Here is a 21,906-nt window from a genome sequence, read left to right on the forward strand (position 1 = left end):
TACCTGCAGGAGAAAGCAGGCCTATCCTGCAGATAAGAAGAACGCGAGTTACCCTGAGGGGAGCGGGAGGGCGAGTTGACCCCCTACACAGACCAGATCCTGGAACTCATGGAGATAAGGATAATTCCCCCTGACCATACAATCTGTAAGAACAGTTTCCAATTAGAAGTGGTCAACATGGGGCAAAGTGACCTAGGGTTGTCATAACCAGTGGGGACTTGAAAATCTGAAGCCATCATGCTGTCAGTCAAAAGTCAAGAGGTGGACCTGGGTGGGACTATCTGGAAACTTCCCTGGGATCCCCAATAAATCTGGAGGGCAGGAGAAGTGTGTGGGTCCTCTTAGAAAGGAGAGGGACCTCCCTTGAGGGTGTCCCCTTTTCTCTTTCCCTTCATTCTAAACTCATGCCTGTTCCTCTGAACAACATCTGTAATCTTTCTGACTTGATTGCAAGAATCAGGGTTTGAAGGGGTTCTTTGTGCTGCCTCAGTTTCCTGGAAGGCTTTAGCCCTGCATCGACCTTGTTTTTGAAGTACTGGGGATTGACCCCAGGGGTGCTCTACCTCTGATCTACATCCAAGTCCTTTTTTATTTTGAGATAGGGTCTCACTAAGTTGGCCTCAAACCTGTAACCCTCCTGCCTCAGTCTCCCAGGACATTGGGATTACAGGCATGGGCCACTGTGCCTAGCTTAAGTCTTTTCTTAGAATTAATTTTTGAAGTTTGTCTCCCCAGCAGGATTGGGAGTTCTCTAAGGGTAGGCACTTCCATATCCCTAATATCTTTGCAACTTCTCTAGCACCTAGCATAATGGCTTGCACATAATAGATGATCAATAAACACAAGTTTCATTTAGAGTCTCTCAAAAGTGACTAAATAAGCTCAACGGATATGCATCATCTTGAAGATACAAAAGTCCACCAATCAACAACCATTAGGTGGTTGATGTAATGTAATCATCTTTGTATAAAATATTGTGAAGAGATAAAAGAAACACAAGGCCTAGTGCGTTTTGTAGGAAATTTAAAAAGTCTTGGAGCAGGACACAATAGTGTGCACTTGTAATCCCAGAGACGCAGGAGGCTGAGGCAGGAGAATCACAAGTTTAAAGCCAGCCTCAGCAACTTAGTGAGACCCTCTCTCAAAAATACAAATAAATAAATAAATAAATAAAAGGCTGGGGATGTGACTCAGTGGTTAAGTGCTCCTGGATTCAATCTACAGTAAAAAAAAAAGTCATGGAGACCGTATGTACGCTTATGAATCCATAAGAGTACAAAACAACCGTGTGCATATGTATCAAATGGAATTGGGTGACAGCTGTGACATAGCGGACGGGACACGGCTTGCTTTCTTCGGTTCTCTCAGCACCTGGGGGCAGAGTAGGCCCTCAGAAGATGTTTGCTCAAGGAACGTGTCAGTCCCTCCTCAACCTGCAGCCTCTTGAGGGGACTTGCCCCTCCTAGAAGCCACTAGCTGTGCCCATCCTCGGTCCTGGCTACAGGACCCGGGGGTCTTGGGAACAGTGTTTGCTGCTCTTTGTTTAAGTTCCTTCACCGGAACGTGGAGCAGAGCCCTCCCCTCCCCGTCAGGTGAGAAGGCCAAGTGGGCAGCGCAGCCACCTCGTTCCTCCGTGTCTCTCGAGCACCGCGTGTTCTGCAAGCAGTGTCTGAAAGCTGGGATTTCCTGTTCCTAGGGCGCTGGCGCCTTGGACCTACGGCCACTGTGGGAATCCATTGTGTACCGTGCTCCACCAGCTCCATGTCCCAGGGAACAGCCCCTCTCTCTTTTATTCCCAAATGACCTCCGTCTGAGGCTCCCAGTGTTCAAACCCTACATTTCCCAAACTGTCCTCCGTTCCGTTGCCCTAGAACCTCATTCCTATCTGCTCGTGTCCAGACAGAATGGTCCGCCTTCTTATCTGGAGTGAACTCACAATCGTGGGGCTGTCTGGTGCACCTCTCTGATTTTATGTACATTTTCTTGGCTTCCGGTGCCTTCCGCTCCCATTGTGCCAGCATGGTAGATCATGGGTCCCAGCTGGGACCCTGTTATGGTTTGGATATTAGTTGTCCCCAAAAGCTCATGTGTAAGACAATGCAAGAAAGTGCAGAGGATAAATGACTGGGTTATGACAGCCTTAACCCAATCAGTAAATTAATCCCCCGACAGGGATGAGCTGGGTGCTAACTGAAGGCAGGTAGGGTGTGGCTGGAGGAGGTGGGTCCCAGGGGCATGTCCTTGGGGTGTATATTTTGTCCTTGATGAGCGGAGCTCCTTCTCTGCTTCTTGGTGCAAAGTCCTGAGCCACTTTCCTCTGCCACACTCTTCTGCCATGATGTTCAGCCTCACCTTGGACCTTGAGGAATGGAGTCGACTGTCTACAGACTGAGACTTCTGTGACTGTGAGCCCCAAAGAAACTTTTCCTCCTTAAAACTGTTGGTGACAGTGGCAAAAAAAAGGTGACTAAAGTAGGCCAGCAGGCAAGAATTTGAATGGATGTGGTCATCTCAGTTTTTTGAGGGGATTAAGATATTGTATGTGAAAGTGCTTGCAAAGTAACATGTTATGCAGATTTATGATTATTGCTATTCACATTTTTTTTTCTGACTAGAAACACAGGTTTTGGAGATAAAGGCATGAACGTCTTTCTTAGGGGACCATTATTCTGCCTATCATACCTTCAATCGTCCTATACAGAAAGAATGACTCATCCTAACTTAGTGTATGTCTTTAGGTTCTTTTCCTAAAAATTACTATATTGCATATATTATTTGTGATCTGCTTTTTACCCTTCCACTCTTCTATATAGTCTCCTTTAAATACTCTTCAAAAACATGAGTTTTCATATCTGCATAGTACTTAATCCACTAATTTATTATAATTTGTTTAAAAATACTCTCATTAGAATTTAGGCTTTTTGAAATTATTGACTAGTTGTTGTGATTAATACAAGTCTACATAAATCTTTGTAAGTATCTGTAATAATTTTTAAAAAGTAGTTCTTCTGGGGCTGGGATTGTGGCTCAGTGGTAGACCACTTGCCTGGCATGTGTGAGGCACTGGGTTCCAGTCTCCAAACCACATAAAAATAAAGGTATTGTGTCCATCTACAACTAAAAAAAATTTTTAAAAAAGTGGTTCTTCTTATTAAAATTCACATTTCCTGATACAGAAAATAAGTACTATGAAAATGTTATTGAAACAAGCAATTTTACTCAAAGTTTCTTCAGAAGTCAAGAAAGCTAACCTGTTTATTTTGCAACGGAGAAAACAGAAGACTAGAGAAATTGATAAGTCCAAGGTAATACAGCAATTAAAAAAAAAAAAAAAGCTAGGTTTGTCTATCTGAAACTTCAGTGTGATGACGAGCACTACAGGTAAGCTTAACAAGGACAGGGCTTGGCACCCAGGCCCCAGAGGCAGGCAGGCCACATGTGGCAGGCGATGGAGACGGCGCGCATGGGTGGGACTGGTTACATGAAACACATGGGTCAACTGATGGAGCAAATGAGTTAGATTTACTGAGGCCGAAGAGACTCGGGTTTCTTACTTGTTGGAAAACCAGAGGTTTTTTTTTTAGTTTAATAATTTTAATGTATTCAAGCAGAAATTTTTAAGTGTGGAAAAGGTGAAGTCTAGATGGAACAGAGGTGTTGGATTAGAATTGGAGATATTGGCAGAAACCCATGATTCTATACACTGTTACAGAATTATTGTAGATGTGTGCGTGCATGTATGTATGTATAGACAAGCATGTGTGTGTGTATACATTCTATATATGGGCGTGTGTATGCATGTGTGTCTATGTATATGCAATTGTATATGTGCATTATACATATAAAATACATGTGTTTCCTTAGCTCCGTCCACTGAGAGGTACCAGAACTAATGACACTCCAGTAGCCATGACAGCACTAAGGGCCCCAATCTTAAAACCCTCCCCCACTGAAGGAATCAGGGATTCTGGGTTGATCCTGGGCCTGGGGCAGCTAAAGTGTAAACTGAACCTGGAACATCTCATTGTGCCAGAAAGTAAGACAAGGCTCAAAGAACAATGTCTGTGTCAAAGACACAAGAGCCACTTTGAAAGGGCTTCTAGTGGTCACATCTGAGATAACTTGGGCACCAGAATAATGAAAATATCAAAATACAATCTATTAAGTAAAATAGAAACCCAAGAGTTCATACTGATGTAAGCACAGGTGCATAAACACACACACACACACACACACACACACACACACACACACACACACCGGAAAGGTGGAGAAGGAAAACTTTCTTCCTTCTTTCAGAAGACTGCTGACTAACGGATGTGGAGAGAAGGATAGAGAGAGAAAACTGTTGCCAGCTCTGGGAAGTTGATTCAGGAGAAAGGTGGCCATGAACGTTCAGTTTTGTGGGTGGAATTTGATGAAGAATAAGATATTGGTGTCTCTTGGAATATTTCCCCACGAAATATTATTATTCAGTGACAAGGGAGAAAAGAATAATTTTATTGTGGGAAAACACGGCAGACGGAGGTGGAGAGGCAGAGAGGCGGAGACAGAGTTGCCACACGTGACAATCTGGGAGATCGCATTGCAATGTGAAGACCAGAGAATTCCTCATATACAATAAGCTTCATAAATCAACATTTGCGTTATCATCCAGTTGAAAGGGGGCAAAAGATATGATCAGACAATAAGGAAAAGATGTGTAAAAGGGTCAACAAACATGAAAAGAGATCCATCATCAGTAATAAATAATTGAAGAAATGCTGAGCAAAACAAGGTGACTTTTTAAAAAATCTGTTAAACAGGCAACAGTGAGAGGCTGCTAATGGGTCAGTCTCTTCTCAGGCACCACGAGGCATGCCAGTTGGAAATTAAGGTGCTTTCTGGGGTGATATCACACGTGAAATGGCTAGAGGATATGCCTATGACTTGCAAATAATCTGTTATACACAGAGAACAAACATACTTTCCTTGCTGATGTAGAAGCGCCCTTTGGGGTGGCTACTGGGAACTTCCTTGCACATTCTACTGATAATTACGATACAAATGACCACATGTTCAAGTATCAATGGGGAGGGGCAAGGAGAGCTCATGGTGTGAGGAAATCAGAGAACCTTGGGTTAACCCTCACCATCCCCTCCATCCAACCAATGCCTGAGCTTCTTTAAATAAGCATCCCACAGCTGCTAGAACATCTCCTTATTCACTCGTTCATTCAAGAAACATTTATTGAACACCTATTTTGTCTCATGGTGGAGATAAGTGCTGAGCACATAATGGAGAGCAAAAAGAGACACAGTACATGCCTCAGGAAGCTTACCAACTCCAAGGGAGGTGGATGTGAACTAGATAATCAGGTACACAAGTTTAAAACTGCAACCAAGATAAGGGACCGGAAAGAGATGCACGATGATATAAGAACCCATAGCAGGGGAATTTGACATTGTCAGGGAAGTCAGGAAAGGCATCCCTGAGCTGAAATAGGATGGATGGGAATGCAAGCTAATTAGATAAAAAAAAAAAAGAGGCAAGAACATTTCGGATATACCACTGGGGCTCAGTGGTAGAGCACTTGCCCAGTCAAGGCAGAAGGATGAATAAGAGAATGAGAGAGGCTGTGTGGATGGACGGGAGAGACACAGGGGGAGTTAGGGTGAGACAGGCTGGCCGGGTACATGGGACCAGTCAAGCGAAGGGAGGGACCTTTCTCCCACAAGTACCAGTGAGTGGTTAGCTCAGGGAAGGACCAGGACTCAGGGTGGAAAATGAGACTTGCATACTCATTGCTGTATGCAAGTCTCCCGATATCACAGTCAAATAAATGAGAACCGCAAGTCAGCTGTCCCCATAGCTCCATCCTCCCTGCTACACCAGGAGCCACAGGTTCCACTCTTCCTTGTGTGTGTGTGGGGAGGGCAGCCTCCCCTGCCTCTCCTCTGCCCGCTTTCCTGCCACCCAGCTCTTTCTCCAGGCCGTGCTGTTTCTGTCCTCCCTCCGCCCCGGTAGGCTTCTGAGTGCCCTTCAGTCTCCTTCTCACTATCAACATGTGGGTCTGAGAACAGAATGGAAAACCAACGCAAGGCCTGGGAAGGCAAATGGAAAATGGTTATTGAACAAGCCGACAACTGCCAAAACATAAACTCTCGCTTTGAAACCATCATCTGACTGAAATGGAGAACCATAAAACTGAGAATAATGAATATGAAACAACTAAAGTATATTTACAATACTCGATGGCCAGAGGATATGGAGAGAGGGAGGCTAGAAGGTTATTTTATTCTTCAGGCAGAGGTCTGGACACCCAACAAGGAAGGAGAAGCATGGGCTGGGGCTGGGGTTCAGTGGTAGAGCACTTGCCCAGTGTGTGGGAGGCACTGGGTTCGATTCTCAGCACTACACAAATAAATAAATAAATGAATAAATGAAGATAATCGTGTTCATCTACAACTAAAAATATTTTTAAAGAAAAGAAAAGAGGAGCAACTGAACTGAATTGTGAAGTGGTAGTGAAATCAAAACATTGCAATTTTGGAGAAAAAAACAAAAAGCAAAGCCAAAAAGGTTGAAAAGTATTTATCCTGAATATTACACATCAGAGCCATGTGTGCCTGAAGAATGTTGCAAATGGAAACTTGAGGAGAGTAAACGCATGCTGTGGAACCACGGCACATGGATATCACGATCCCTAACATACTTCAAAAACAAAAATGGGGTACATCCGTGTGCAGTAAAAGTATAACGACATGGAAAGGAAGCAAACCCCCAAAAGGAAGACTGAAGCTTCCGCTGGGCTCAGGGAGCAGGAAGGGCCGTGTGCTCATCACGTAGGGCGCAGGACCACAGGAGGCATTGACATCACTTTATTTCTTCAGCAGGATGGGGTGCAAGATATTAATTATATCATTATTTAGATCTTTTTATATTTCTGATATATCTCCCAATACATATTTTAAATGAAAAAACTGACAACCCAAGTTGCTGGTGATCTACAGGTAAGAAAAGAAATGGAAACAAGGACTCCTAACTCCTTTCTAGTGATTATGATAAGAACAGGATACAATAGCTTCAGTCCCCGGCTGGCGTAAAGTAGTTTCACAAGAACACAAACTTAACGCTAACAGACAGAACTGAGGGCTCAATCACAGAGCTGTGCAGGGTGAGATTCAGTCACTTAAACTCCAGCTGTACCCACGTGAGACTGACCTGGGCTCTGTTTCTAGACATTAAGCCTGGTCTCACCTGGTGGGCATGGACTGCACAGATGCAGATTTACAGTCAGCTCACCAATGCACAGAGAGTTCTAGAAGCCCCCTCATATTGTCCTTCACATGGAGGTATGGGATTGTGAAGTATTTCAGTAATTTATGTGACATTGGTTCTACTTACCTGCTGTTCCAAGGTGCGTGGATCAATGAACGTCACCAGATCTACAGAAAAGTACCCGATCACATTTCTCATCTTGCAGGCCTCTCCAATTTGGAGACACAAAGAACTGAGAACTTGGGGGTCTACTGAGGTCTGAGGCATGGTAGTCCCGGAGGAAATGAAGGGGCCTTCGGCATGAAACTGGTCTCCTGTTGACAGCAACCTGATTTCTCCATTAGGCTCTATCAGCATATCCACCGTCAGGTTGGTGATACTATCTGCAGGTGGGAATGCTTCAATCACGCCCCCTGGTGGGAAAGATAGAAGTAGATGAAAGGACACATTCACAGGGATTGCAGGAGGAGATGACTTGGGCTGCAGGCAGTTGGACATGGGTTCAGATCCTTCACCTGCCGGATCTTGACAGACTTTGGACAAGTAGCTTCAGTCTCAACTTATTTTTCTTTGTCTGTAAAATGGGCATAATAAGACCTCCCTTGCCAGATTCTTGTGAATCTTAGATAAACTCTATGGTATTTGGCCCCATGCTTAGCCTACAGTAAATCGGGCTCAATGAAGGACACTTTTGATTCTGATCAAATGAAAAGATGCTGTACTTCAGACAAGAGGTACTTTCCTTCAGTATCTAAAATTGGGCTAGGGATATCCCAAACAAATGCCAGGTTTCAAATGAAAACTGTGTTAGAGGGTACACATTCTAGCCCTAACTTTTCCATTTGTTGGTTCCAGATGTTCTTTTCTTCAAATGAAGCCTTGCTGAATACAGTTGTCGAGGATTTAGAAGGTACATGCAACAGACAACAACAAAATCTACAAAAACAATTGAGTGGGTGCCTGATTCAGTTAACTTGGGTCACCCAGGTTTTGCAAGATACTGCTTCTGTGGAAATGTATTCTCCTTTATTACTTACAAGATACCTTTAGCCATTTGATTTCAAAGAAGCTTATGTATACTATTTTCTCAGTATCATGACCACAACCTGATCACTGTTAATTTTTCCTTTCAAAGCAATTCATCCCTCTTTTTTTTTTTTTAAATGTACTTTCTTTGATGTAATGCTATCACGGCATGGAAATCAAATCTATGCCACATTTTGTAGCCATAAGCACACTTGAGAGTACAGGAGTGGAACAAAGCAGGTAATAGTGGGAGCTGGTGGAGAGGGTGACCTTAGAGTCTGGGAGCAGGGGGGATGCTGGACCCCATCAGAGAGCGTTCACAAGAGCCTGCTGAATGCACTAGGCTCGGAGCCCAGCTCAGCCCTGGAAAGCACATTACTTACAAGAACCAGATTCTAAGATGTACTAGAATTATAGAATCTGGCCTTGTGTTCCCATTCACCTCTTCTCTGTTGTGTGATTCTGCCCAAGTCACTTCCTGTCTCTCTGAACCTTGGTTTCTTCATCTATAAAACTGGGTTAGTAAAGTCTGCCCTGCCTCCCATCAACAAAACTGCATTTACAGAGCGGCTGAGGGGTAGGAGGGAGACGAAGGAGGTGGAGGGGAAGCTTAGCTTGTGGATGTGCGGCTCAGCTGAGATGGTGGCTGGGGGTTCACAGGAAGAGAAATAGCTTCAAGGAAGGCTTTGCAGGACGACCTTGAAAGATCTGAAAACTTCCTAACACCCTGATCTGGATGGACCTGAAGATCTTCATGTTTTTTCCTCCTAACTTAAAAAATCTCTTGTTCTGAACTTTTTAAAAAATATTGTATTTCTGTGGTAGGAACCGTATTTTCTTCCCCTTAGGCCTAGGGATGGGTTTCTTACTTCTACTTTTCTATCCAGGGGTGCATGTGGAAATTTGTGGAATCCTAGACTTTGAAAGAAGAGAGGATATTGGAGGTCATGTAGCACCTTGTTTTCTTAGTAGAAGACTGTGACTATCCTGTGGCTTAAATAATCCATTCCCAGGACATCAACCACACCCTGTCCAGCTACTGTATTCAACAATCCACAGCCCTGTGCCTTCTGATGCTCCCATACCCTGAGCTAAGACATATTCCTTGATAAATGTACCTCCTGGCTGTGGCCAAGAATCCACAGCGATGCAGAGGTAGCCTTTTATGGGCTTTTCTATGTGTTAGCAGAGTGATTTGGGGTGAGTTCATCTTTTAACCTTGGGTTCCTCCTCTCTCAAATGAGGGCAATAATAGTACCCACTTCATACGATTATTAGGAGGATTAACAATGTAAATATATGCATATGTAGGATAGTGCCTGGCATGTAATAAGTACCATGTGTGCTTAGTATGTTATCCTGACCACGCTCTTATTATCACTATGCTGTTCCTGCTGATATCACTTAACATAACATTTTCATCTTCTCATTATACGTTAATGCTAATGTACTGTTCTTATCCTCATCACCTGACAGTGAGTGGAAAGATACTTCTGTGGCCTGTCTCGTGGTCCATGTGGGAAAGCATACGTATCTACACTGCAACTCTGAGAGAAGAAAGGCCTAGCGTGGCCGTGCCCTGTGTGGTCCTGCAGGGATATCTGGGACTGGGATGAGCATCATCTGTTCCATTTACACCCTCAGGCATGAACCTCCAATGTCCTTAGTAAATGAGGATGAGGAGGGAGGAGGGTGAAAGCAATGGAGGCCAGCTTTGTTCCTGGCCTGAGAGGATTCCCGTTTGCAAATGCTACATTTCTGAACTAGAAGTGAGGCCATTTCTGCTCTCCTAGAGAAGCGCAGGGGAAACTCGCATTGATCAGGGACCCGTGGCAGACACTTTCATATCTCTAGTTCATTAACTCCTCCCAACAACCTCGGGCAGCAAGAAAGCAAGGACCTGGGGCCTCTGAGAGTCTAAGAACCTTGCTCAAGGCCACAGATGAGGGACGGATCCAAAGCCCACCTCTCAGGAGAAGTCTGGCGTTAGAAAAGACCCAGAATCTTGAATTACACATGCCATGCTTGGTATGCTCAGTTCCTATTTACTTAAGAGGCTGGTACTAGATAAATATTGAGGTAACACTTGGAAAGAAAAAAACGTCAGTCGCAGGAGCACTTTCCTAAACCAACACAGGCCAGCAAAGGATTCACAGCAGCTCCAGCCGACCCCAAACTAGAACCCAAGGCTGTGTAGCCTGCTCCTCAATGGAAACTTTCCAGTCTTATTTACCTTGACTGAGAAATGTTTGGAGGAATTTCCTCCACGTCGGGAACCGTTTCTCATTGACTGGCTGTGCGTGCTGTGCTAAAATGCCCGCCAGCTCCTCAGAGATCTTCACCAAAGCTGGCTCCTGCAGAAACAAATTAAATAGAACCACAAGCAATTTTACTACAGAAATGAAAACTGCTTGTGGAGTGATTAAAAACCAGGCCTCCAACAGGCAAAAAAAATGTGGTTACTGTTTACCCAGAGTCAGAAAGCCATTTTGAAAAATTTCTCTATTTTTCCGGCCATTTCGGTTTTCATATTTCAAAGTGATTGGGCCCCCTAAAAACTGCTGTTAATTGTGCCTGTCATCTACCAAAGGCACCCTGGGTTTCAGGAAACCCAGGTTTTGGATGCACCTGCTGCCTGACCAGCAGAGTATCCTTGGGCAATGTACCTCCCCACTGTGGACCTCAGTTTCCCATTTTGTAAAATGTGGAGCTAACTAAATTGTCCCTGAGATTCTTCAAACCGGGATGTTTTTTACTCTGTGACCCTAACTGGGTCAAACTTAGGAGAAATAATGGAGTTGGCAAGATCTTTCTTTGGAACTTCCATTTCTTTAATCTGCGCCCTCCCTGCTTGTTGGTGGGTATCTGCATCCAACAACTCTGTCACCAAAGCCTATACTATGGGCTGAAGCTGTACAGGTGGGATTTTAGGTGGGCAGGTGGGAAGAGTGAGGGGAAGAGAAGCATTGGGACCAGTCTCCATGGGCCTGAAATCCTCCCAGGTCACAGTCTCAGCTGTCTAGCTGTGAGGCTGGCCCCATATCAGTGAAACACCCAAAGACTAGAGCCCGCGGCCAAGTGGAAACAGTAGGAAACCCTCTTGTGAACGAGAATTCTGGCTTTCGGATATGAACATCCTTGGTTTGCCAGGGCAATTTCTTTTTTGGACATCATCAGTTATAATGCTTTTCTCTAAGAATGTTCAAATAGAGGCCACATTTCAGATGTCATTTCTTCCAGAAGTGGGGCAGGGCACTGGACACAAGTCCATACAATGTGCAGCGTTTATATTCAAAATATAGGACAGTGACGAGAAAAGCTCAGATGTGACTTGGGTCGCAGGGAAACTTGTAAATCTAAGAGTGATGGATCACCTGGGCACCGTGGTGCACACCTGTGATCCCAGCAGCTCAGAAGGCTGAGGAGGATTGCGAGTTCAAAACCAGCATCAGCAACTTAGTGAGACCCTGTTTCTAAATAAAATGTAAAAAAAGGGCCAAGGATGTGGCTCAGTGGTTACGCGCCCCCACGTTCAATCCCTGGCAACAACAACAACAACAACAAAAGACTCCATTGCCTAAGAGCGATGGCTCAGTCAACTGTAGGAATCAGCTTTGCGGGTGGTGTGGGTGGAGTCTTAGAAATCATCTGCATGCTCATTTATTTCCAATTTCCCTAAACATTAAAAAGTGATTGTCCTCTGTCTCCCCCACCCCCTCAACTCCTTGGAACATCTGGTTGATTCTGGGTCCAATGCCTGCTGAAAATCCACAGCAGAAGACAAGCATCTGAGTACATACTAGGAAGGTCCAAATAATCTGATAATTTCTGAAATGTCCAGAAACTCCTGGAGGGAATTTTATTAGTTTAGTAAGCATGTGACATACCAGACAGAAATGCAGAGCACCCTGCCCACCCTTGGTGCAGGATGACGGACCTGGTAGAGTGAGGCCCGACATGAAGACCTGGGGAATAGGGCTCCTCGCAGGCCAGGAAAACTGCGGTCAAAGCAACAGGCCTTTTTCCTTCCTTCATATCCTGTATCCTGTATAAATGTGCTCTGATGTACACTGTAAATCACCTGATCTTCCCAAAGTCCTGCCTCTAAATCTTAAACAAATATGTGCAAAGAGCAGTTTCAGCAACCTGGCACGCCCTTTGTCCTATCTTTGAGCAATCCTCCAAAGTCATCTTTTTATTTTTTTTTTCACACTTGTTTTGGTTAGAGTCATCCGATTCTGTAGAGGAAGACTGATTGTCTCTGATTCATGAAGTGCCCCAAAGCTGAGGTGATGAAGCAGGACTTTACATTCCTGCCCTGCTCTGGAAACCTGAACGTCAGGGAAGGAAGCCCTGACTGAGGAAGAGGAGATTTCATCTTTGTTCTGCCTTGATTAAAGGTGTGAAACCTGGTCATACCCTATGTGGCCTCTTAAGTAACTGTACTAAAGAAAAAGGTATATATTTGGGAATTATTGGGGGAGGGGTGGGGGAGGGGAGATGGAGAGGAAGCAGTGAAGGAGCAGGTCAAAGTCCTGCCACTTACAAGATCAAGCAACACCTCAGCGGGACGCCTGCACAAGGTCTTCTGTGATATGGCCTCTACTCCCAATGTAGCCTCACCTCTCTCCTTCCCAGTGTCTAGCCCCTGAACTGCCTCCCTTGTCTTCCTCCTCTTTCTCCCTTGGTGACTCCTCATCCTTTCTGAGGACCCAGTCACACCTCCCCTAGGTCTTCTGTGCTGCTCCAGCTGGGTGTCTCTCTTCCCTGTCCTCCAGCTCCTGTGGGGCTTCCAAGGGGCAAAGACATTGGCTTTGAGCTCAGTCTCCACGGTGTCCAGCACAGGGAACACTGAATATTTGTGGAATGAATCACGGTGGTGGTAAACACAGGGACGTAGTCCTTAACGGCTGAAGTTACAGAGCTAGAGATGTGACACATCTCCCCAGGCTGCCCGCTCTCTGCCCAGGAACCACCTGAGGGAACGGCTGCTCACGAACCACCGATTCTTCCTGGGTGGGTTTTATGGGATTCCCTGCCTCTGAGTGGCATCAGGAAGATAAATGAGGTGACATTTATGAAGTGTCACCTCAGATGCAACATGCTACGTGAAGGCCAGTAATTAACTCCAGGGTTGCTGCCAGTGTGAGGCGTCAGGACACGATTCCCGGCTGCCACCACTGCCTCTGCTCACAAAATTCCCCAATCTGCTGTGACGCTTGGCATTGCTTCTGTGCACAAAGCCACAGCAAGGGGACAAATTTCCTAGGGGCGAGTCTGCTGCAGGAATCTGGAGGATGCGATACATCCCATCACAAGATGTACACAGCTTCATGAAGGCCCTGGCGGGCGATGTTCAGTGGGCGACGCCGGGCACACGGGGGCAGCTTGGGGACATGATTAACTCTCTGAGAAGACAGCGTAGGGAGCAGTAATGGGGGCAGGAGGGGGTGGTATTAACTGTTTAATTTATTTCTTTATTTCGAAAGTGTCTGATGGCAAATATAAGGATTTTACCGAAGAATTGCCTTAGTACCCATAAAAGAGAATTGCGCCTTCACCTCTACAAAATAATAATGATGATGACGGTGATGATAATAGAGTAGGACCCGCAGCCCACAGAAAGGACAGCAAATGACTCTCTGCCTAAGAGCTTCATGTTTTTTCACCCCCCATCCCCAACACACCCTTCACAGCACAGCTGGGGAGCTCAGATCAGGAGCAGAAGGCTGCCTCAAGCCGGGTGTGAGGAGCTACGACACCCTCTTCCTTCAGAGCAGCAAGATCCCATGGCCACCAGGGCCTACTCAGGTCACGTGTGTGTTCTCAGTTTGCGGGGGAGTTTCTGTTCTCTGATGATTATCATTTTATGTAGTTCAAACGCAAAGACCACGATTCTATAAGGCAATGCTTTCAAGCTATTGAGCCTCATTCTGTTCAGAACAAACTAAAGCACACACACACACAAAGTCACAAACACGCCAAACACCTCCACCCATGTCAACTATCAGAACAGTATGCGCACAGTGCTTTTCTCTTATCACAGACTCCAATTCAAGATCTCCCTCGGCCCCACAGCAACACCCTGAGGTAGGCCAGCAGGTAGGCAATGGGATTGTCGCCCTTTATACAAATGGGAGGCTGAGGTGCCTACAGGGAGGAGGCTCAGGGAAAGTCACTCACTGAGTTGCCACATTCTGTTATTGAGTGGCTTCTGACAAATGATTGAAGACAAAAAATAACAGTCAGGGAGCCATTGCTGGCTTGCTTTCCTCCTCCCCTTGCCCCCTCCCAAAGTGCATATATATTGAATTTCTGCTGTAAGCCAGCAATAGGGAGCATCTTCTCTATCTTACTAACTTGTGCAATGAGTAGTCAGGATGTTTCTTTTCAGTGAGTATCATCAGGGTGATTGACAGCCAAGTCAGTGTTTCCGAGGGCCTGTCACCCACATTGAGCAGATCATTTAGAGCCAGTGACTCAGGGGTGTAGAAAGGAAAAGATACCCAGTGTGAATGATAAACAAGTGGTGGGAAACTATACTTTACTTTAAAAAAAAAAAAAAGTTAGAATGCCAGATTTCCTTTCCAGCATGATTGTGCTGAGAGGGGATACACAGGAGCTTCTGGCCTTGGTGGAGCTGATAGCGCAAGGGTAGTTCCTGGCCAGGAGGAACTTCAGCCCCATCTTTTCCATTGCAAGGCTTGCTCACACTACGTCTGGATCCACCTTTACCCCTCAGAGGGCATCAACAGTAGTCATGACCTTGAAAGGTTTCAAGATATCTGCAGAGCCTCTCTCCACCAGACTGCAGCATCCTAGAGACTGTTTTGCAGTGCTGGGGATTGAACCCAGGGCCTCAGCTCATGCTAGGCAAGCACTCTACTACTGAACCATGCACTAACTCTGCATGCTGGAGACCTTTGGGGATTCAGCAAGGACCTTGCCTCTCAGTTCATTCTCTCTCTCTCTCTTTCTCTCTCAAGTACAGGGCTGGGAGTCCTTGCCTAGTATGCATGAGATCCTGGGTTCAATCCCCAGCACTACGCCACACACACACACACACACACACAGTGTAAGTTTGAAGGAAGAGAATTTGAAGGAAATTCAGGATATCTCTGGGGAAGCCACTAAAATATTCAGTTTAATACTGCCCTCAATAACTAAAGTGACTTCAAACTCTAGAGAGTTAGCTCTCCCAACCAAGCAAATTCCAAATGTGCCTCTGTGTGTGTGTGTGTGTGTGTGTGTGTGTGTGTGTGTGTGTCTTGGAGAAGATGGAGAGGGAGGAATACAAATTAGAATATTCCTAAAATCAGTCCCACCAAACTCACATTTTATTTTAGCAGCTTTTTTGAACTGTCAGTGGTGCATTACATAAAATGTACCTTTTGGCAAATCACCTTCATCTCCCACATCAGACATTGTTGATAGGGTTTAAAAGAAAACCAAGGGGTGGTTTTGACTACTCTCTCAGTCAGGGTTGTCCCCTTCACCGGAAGGTGAAGACCCTCCCTGTTTTCTTTTCCTGATTAAAACAGGAAAAGAGGGGCAGGGGAAAGAAAACCAAGGAATCATTTCTCAGTCTTTTGGCTAAGATCAAGTGCAGAAGAAAACCAAAGGACCTGCTTAGATGGTTCTGCTTTATAGTCACTTCTGAAAACCTAAACAGAGGAATGGAGAGTGGCATGAAGTCAAAAGGGCAAGACAATGACCTGAAAAACTAAGCAACACTGTCAGCTTTGAAAGGGGCCATATGGACTATCTAGGACAAATGCTTCATGTAACAGGAGAGGGAAGGGGGCTTCTAAGTCCCGCAGAGAGACTGCAGGAGCGCCCTGGCAGCTTTGACTCCTGGTGAGTGCTCTCCACTGCCCCCTGCCTCTTTCAGCGGGTAAAGCGTGGGGCACTGCAGAAAGTGCCCAGCATTTGAATCAGCTGGTGGCACAGAGGTGGAGAGAAGGGAGGAATTTCAAATTTGAAGGTGAATTGAGGCGGCTGATTTTCATAGGATACATTTTACCAATGCAGCCATTTCTTTTTAGGTAAAATCGCTGCTCTCACTTATTCAAAGTTTGCCATCTGGCAGTCACATGCCAGGAGTTCTACATTTATTTTCCCACAGTCACTATCTAAGATAGATATCATCATCCCATTTCCCATCACACAGCCAGGAAGTAGCAAAACTTGGGTTCAAATCCAGTTGTTACCAGTGCAATGGGATCTGTGCCGTACCTGCCATCGATGGCCATAACATTGTCAATTTGGGTCAGATAAGATCATCCACAGGTGATGCTTGATTTTCATTATTAAATTTATGAAAAAATAGTATAGTGGCCTTTCTTGTTGGCTGCCCAGGATCTATGTCCCCTCTTTCAGGGTATTGATACCCCAAACTCCCTTTCAGGAATCTCCCCTCCCCTATTCTTTGCTATGTAAGATTGAGGTAGAAATATTCTGCCCTTACCTCCAAGGTGGGCCCCTGACCAGCAATGCTGTGCCTTGGTCACAAGGTTGGTTGAGGATAAGGCACATGACCCAGTGAGGTTGATCAAGTGTTAGGAAGTACTTATTGGGGCCTTCTGAAAGAAGTGTTATGTTTTTCTGGGAATGCTACCAGGTGAGATGTTCTCTCTTCCTATTGCCTCGACCAAGGACAAAATCCAGGAGCTACCGGAGGATAGCCAGCTGTCTTGCAAACCGGAGGATAGCCAGCCTGAGAATGGAGCCAACTACATGCACAGTGCAGAGCAGAGAGGGAAAGAATCTGGGTCCTTGGTGATGTCACTGAGCCACTGTGTTAAGGCTTTTCTGAAGCCGGAACAATCTTTGGGTTTTCAGATAGCCGAGATAATAATTTCTCTTTACTTATAAAGCCATTTCTTTGAGTTGGGATTTCTGTTATTTGATGCTTCAGCATTTTAAACAGATACAAAAGGATGGCCCAAATCATGTCCCCACAATCCACAATGGATATCTGAGGTCTGCAAATGCTCTGATCACCCCATGAGCCCTCTACTCTTGTTCTGCAATCAGTGGTGGTTTCCACCGATTCCTTTCCATGAAGATCATTAGAAATCGTCCCTCTTTAGAGTGCCAAAAATATGCTGAGAGGATGAAGAAAAAATGAAGATGTCTGCGGCAAGCCATAAACTACTTCCCACACCTACTTAAAGTTTAAGGACTGCTTTAATACTCCATGTTTAATTGTTAATTGAGAATTTAAAAATCAAAAATGCCAAGTTTGCCTTCGATGAGATGGAAAATTATGCTGCTGTAGAAGGTAACATAATGTAAAACAGCCAACATTACCAAGGCACACAAATGTTTTTGGTATGTAAAATTGCTTTGTAAAATATTTGCTCCATCTGCTGAAAGCGGCAAAGACAATTTTCCCTTGATAGCTAATGGCCCATTTCGGCTGGGTGGCAAGTGATTCGCTGCGGTGGCGGCTCTCATTAAACAGAATGGTGAAAATGCGGTATATAATTCCATACTTATGTAGCATTATCCACTCGCTGCTTCTCGAGGAGTCTGTCCCTCATTATCTAGGCCTCCACCTTGCACCGACACGCAGGCCTGGCGGTCGATTTCACTCGGGAAGCTTTTTGTCCAACTGAGGCACATATGCTGCGCTTCCATTCCAAAGCTCAGCGCAACCGCTTCGCGCAGTCCAAGACGCCGGAAAGGTTCATTCCCTTTCAACTTTCCAGCAGTTTCTGTTCTCCCATCACCACAGGCGGCCGTGGTTTTCTTTCTGGGCTCACTCTGTCGCGCGGCATGCTGGGGCTTTCAATAGATAAAGATTAAGTGCTTCTTGAAATTCTTAATTGAACTTTGCACATACACAAAAGCTGGGGGGAAACTCCCCTCCAGGACAGAACTGCCATCATAAAAGCCTGACAAACACTGTCCTTGGTTCATGGTGTATCTGTGATCTCTCTCTTTAAAGGAGTTGTTTACACTACACCCCGAATTACTTCAACATCTGCTAAAGGAACAATTAGAAATAAATACAGTAATCCAAGGTGGTTTAAAAGGAGAAGAATATGCTCATGTTTGGGGAACAATATTAAAAAGTAGTTACAGCAGCAAGTGGCTGGTGTTTCACGATTTTTTTTTAACGTGGGAAACTGTTTCTGAGGAAATCATATTGAAATGTAAGAGTGACATCGACTAAATCCATACAACTAAATCCATATGACCGTCTGAAAGATGCCATATTTTAAAGTGGAAACCACGCAGTTTCAAAATCAACCATAAGTGGAAGTAGCCAGAATCAGTACGACTGGTAATAGGTTTCTTCCTTTCCAGGTAGAGAAATGCTGGTTGAGAAAATTGCATATGCTGATGAAAGCGCTTTAATTGAAAATTAAAAACAAAAGAAAGCACATGTGCCCCTTGGACTTGATTTTTCATTCAAGTAGTGGGGGAGAGGAGTGAGTCTCTGCCATGAAATGAGAGGCCATCGGGAGATTTCATATTTTAATTTCGTACAAAAGGGACGGGCCAGCAGCTCGGTTTCTTAATCAGAGCGAGGGGCCGGACCTCCTTTGATTTTTCCTCACCTACAGATGCATGTACTTGAGGCAGATGTAGCAGCATTAAATATCGATTGTTTCCTTTCTACAGTCCACGCCAGCATCATAAATCAGTGAATTCCAAAGTGGGGTTTTTGCTGGATCTGGCACAGTGACAGGACGTCTGAGTCTTCTCAAGGGCATCCCTTGCTCACCCTGGGGGCACCGAGGACAGACGACCAGAAGCAAATGGCGCAGCCGCCGTCAGAGCAGAGTAAAACTCATTCTGAACCTGTTCCAGATCCCCACCCGGCTCTGTGGTTTTCAGCAGAGCAGACATTTCCAAAAGAACTCCAACGGGGACTTCCTGGATGTGAAAACACTAACCAATTCTCGTTCCTCTCATCTTTTGCTTTATTCCTTCCTTCCACGCTGTTATTGCGAAAAACTGGCAGTTAAATTCAATTGATTCAAAATATTCGGGATCCATATGGCCGCCAACCCTGGAGCTGAAGCCGCGATAGCGCCTCACTGCTGTTTCCAAGCATTTGCCTCTCCTCCAGTCCCCAGATGGTGGGAGTAACATTTAAACCTCCTTTTCTCTGCCTTGTACAATAGACCTTGGCACCATTTCAACTGTTTACTCCGGTAATTAACAGCTCTGATACCACAACAATTACAACTCCTACACTCTCACCACAATAATGCTATGAATTAGTGAGAGCTAATGGCTGGAAGGTAGAGTGTTTCCAGACTGTGAGATCTGTGCATTTTTAGAATAAAATAAAAGGTACAAACAGCACGCTTGCAGTAGACAATGATTACCTAGTAATTAGTTTACACAAAGCTTCCTATTTAATGGCAAAATGCTGTAATTAACGTGTGACAGAAAATCAAAGGGTACTTTGTAAGCATATGAAAAATTAACACTGCAGGCCCATAGCTTTATGTACTGATTAGAAGCATATTAAATCAATAGGACACACAAACCAACAGCTTGTAGAGCTGACTATTATAGGTCCTCGGAAGGGGTACCCTGGCTTTCATTTAACTTGGGGAGGCAATTTTCCTTCTCCTGTCTTCGTCCTCGGGCACAGAGAAGCACCTCCGACTCAACCCTGGCAGCGTCAGGAAAATAACCATTGAACTGGAAGAACACATTCTAAGTCATTCTCAGAGATAAGGAAAAATATGTAAATGATTAAGACTTTCCAGTGATGGTGGTGACGTGCTGCTACACTAATTAGAAAATACACCAACCGGAACCAGAAAATGAAGCAACCAGACTCCGTCTTTTGGTCTGAATAATTTCTACTCTGTCAAGCCTCTTTATTCAACATGTTAGTAAGTTCAAACACATGGTAATGTTTCCTATCAAGGTTTATTCTTTTAAAAAGCCTTATCTAGGAAAATCGCAGAATAGGAACCACTGAATCGACATTCTGATCCTCAGCACCACAGTCCTTTACGGTGATAGCGGATGGTTATCACAACATTCGAGAAGCCTATGAGATCCTAAAAGGCCTACTAACTAAAGAAAGATTAATTTTTTTCTGCACTTGTTCAATATTGCTTATATTTTGTTATAATGAAAATTTCTATTATTAGTATAATAAAAGCAATACTTGAACTCTCAGGTGTGAAGTCCACTGCTAGCCAGTGCAGGGTTAGCACCACCTCCCCGTGCGGCAAGTACTCATACTACCCCTGTTTACAGATGCAGAGACCGGGAGGGCTGGAGAGATCTGCCTGTGGCTCTCTGCCTAGCAAGCGAGGAACTGGAACCTAGGCAGCCTGGGCGATGGACCCTCATGAAGACAACCAGCTCTTGGTGGCCCTGAATATTCACTGAATCGTTGAAGGTTCCACTCTCTGACTAGCCTATTCCAGCACTCATTCTGCTTAAAAGAGAGTGCACCATGTCAACCTGGAACAGGAAACTGAAAAAAACCAAACCAAACCAAACAAAAAACCTCAAAACAAAACCCAAAATATTTGGTTGCACATATGAAAAACAGGTTTTAAACAGGGTTTAAAATGCTCATTGTAGTTTTAAATTGTGAAGGTAAGCTGCTCAAACTTTTTTCAAGAATTGACAGGCTCAGATGATCATGACAGTATATTAGGTTGAGAAAGGCACTGAAAACGGTCACCCTCTGAATAACCCAAAGGTGACGTGTAAACTCCCTCTCCTCACTCATGCACCTGAGGCCTCCCTGGCTACCTGCCTCCTCTGCGGCTGAGTGTGTACTGACTTCCCTCCTCACCTCCCAGTTCACCACCTGGTGGAAAAAGGAAGAAGCTGGAGAGCAGTGGCTGTGTTCTAGGGACGTCTGTGTTCCCCCAAGTCTCTGTGGAGAGCAGAAAGCCTGCCACAATGGCGGCACATGGTACAGGTCACAAAGGGAAGGACCTAAGGGGAATACTTCTCTGGGACTCCCAAACAAGAGGGTCTCTTCTGAATGACTTTGACTGGGTGTAGCGAGAGCAGCGGGTCCGCAGCCAGGCACAATCACTTGTCAGCCGGGTGAAACTGGGCAAGCCACTTGGCTTCCTGGGCACGTGTCTCCCCCTGTAAACAGGGGATCCCTTCCTTGCCAAGTTGGTGTGGAGGTAAAGGAGTAAAACCTCAGGTTCTTCCTGAGTGTGAGATGATTCATGTACTGTGCTCAGCGCAGAGCCTGGCACCCAGGAGGCAGGTAGCCATTATTATTACCGAATTAAAGAAAACCTGTGCTCACGACCCTGCACAGTGCTCACTCCAGGGGTGGGCCAGGCAACTACTAAATACACAGAGTATAAGAAGTCAAGATTTTTAGGATCTAAAAATAAACATAAAAAGCAAATGAACAATCATTTATATATAGTTTAATGATTAGGAAAAGTGGTGCTCTAGATTTTTGAAACCTAAAAGCCTAGATTTTATTAACAACAAGAGGCTATGTTTCTAATATAAAATACAAATAATAGTAAAGATAATGATAAAAGAATATCCCTTGCAAGTAATCAAATAATAGCAACCATAAGGAACATTTTAATACCAAAAGTGAAAGGGCAATCCGGGGCTGGTGAGGCTGTGGTAATGCCAGCATGCTTATTC

General features: G+C 44.9%; 1 protein-coding gene across 1 annotated transcript in view; it reads right to left on the reverse strand.

Annotated features, from left to right (window-relative positions):
• Iqch (IQ motif containing H) overlaps window positions 1–21,906 on the reverse strand; it is a 212,340-nt gene that overhangs the window by 47,728 nt on the left and 142,706 nt on the right. The window contains exons 15-16 of the mRNA XM_047540480.1: window positions 10,520–10,640; window positions 7,387–7,673 (exon numbers count right to left, since the gene is read on the reverse strand). Of these exons, the coding sequence (XP_047396436.1) occupies window positions 7,387–7,673; window positions 10,520–10,640 (408 nt within the window). The remainder of the gene's footprint in view (window positions 1–7,386; window positions 7,674–10,519; window positions 10,641–21,906) is intronic.

This window comes from Sciurus carolinensis, chromosome 2, assembly GCF_902686445.1.
Source record: "Sciurus carolinensis chromosome 2, mSciCar1.2, whole genome shotgun sequence".
NCBI lineage: Eukaryota > Metazoa > Chordata > Mammalia > Rodentia > Sciuridae > Sciurus > Sciurus carolinensis.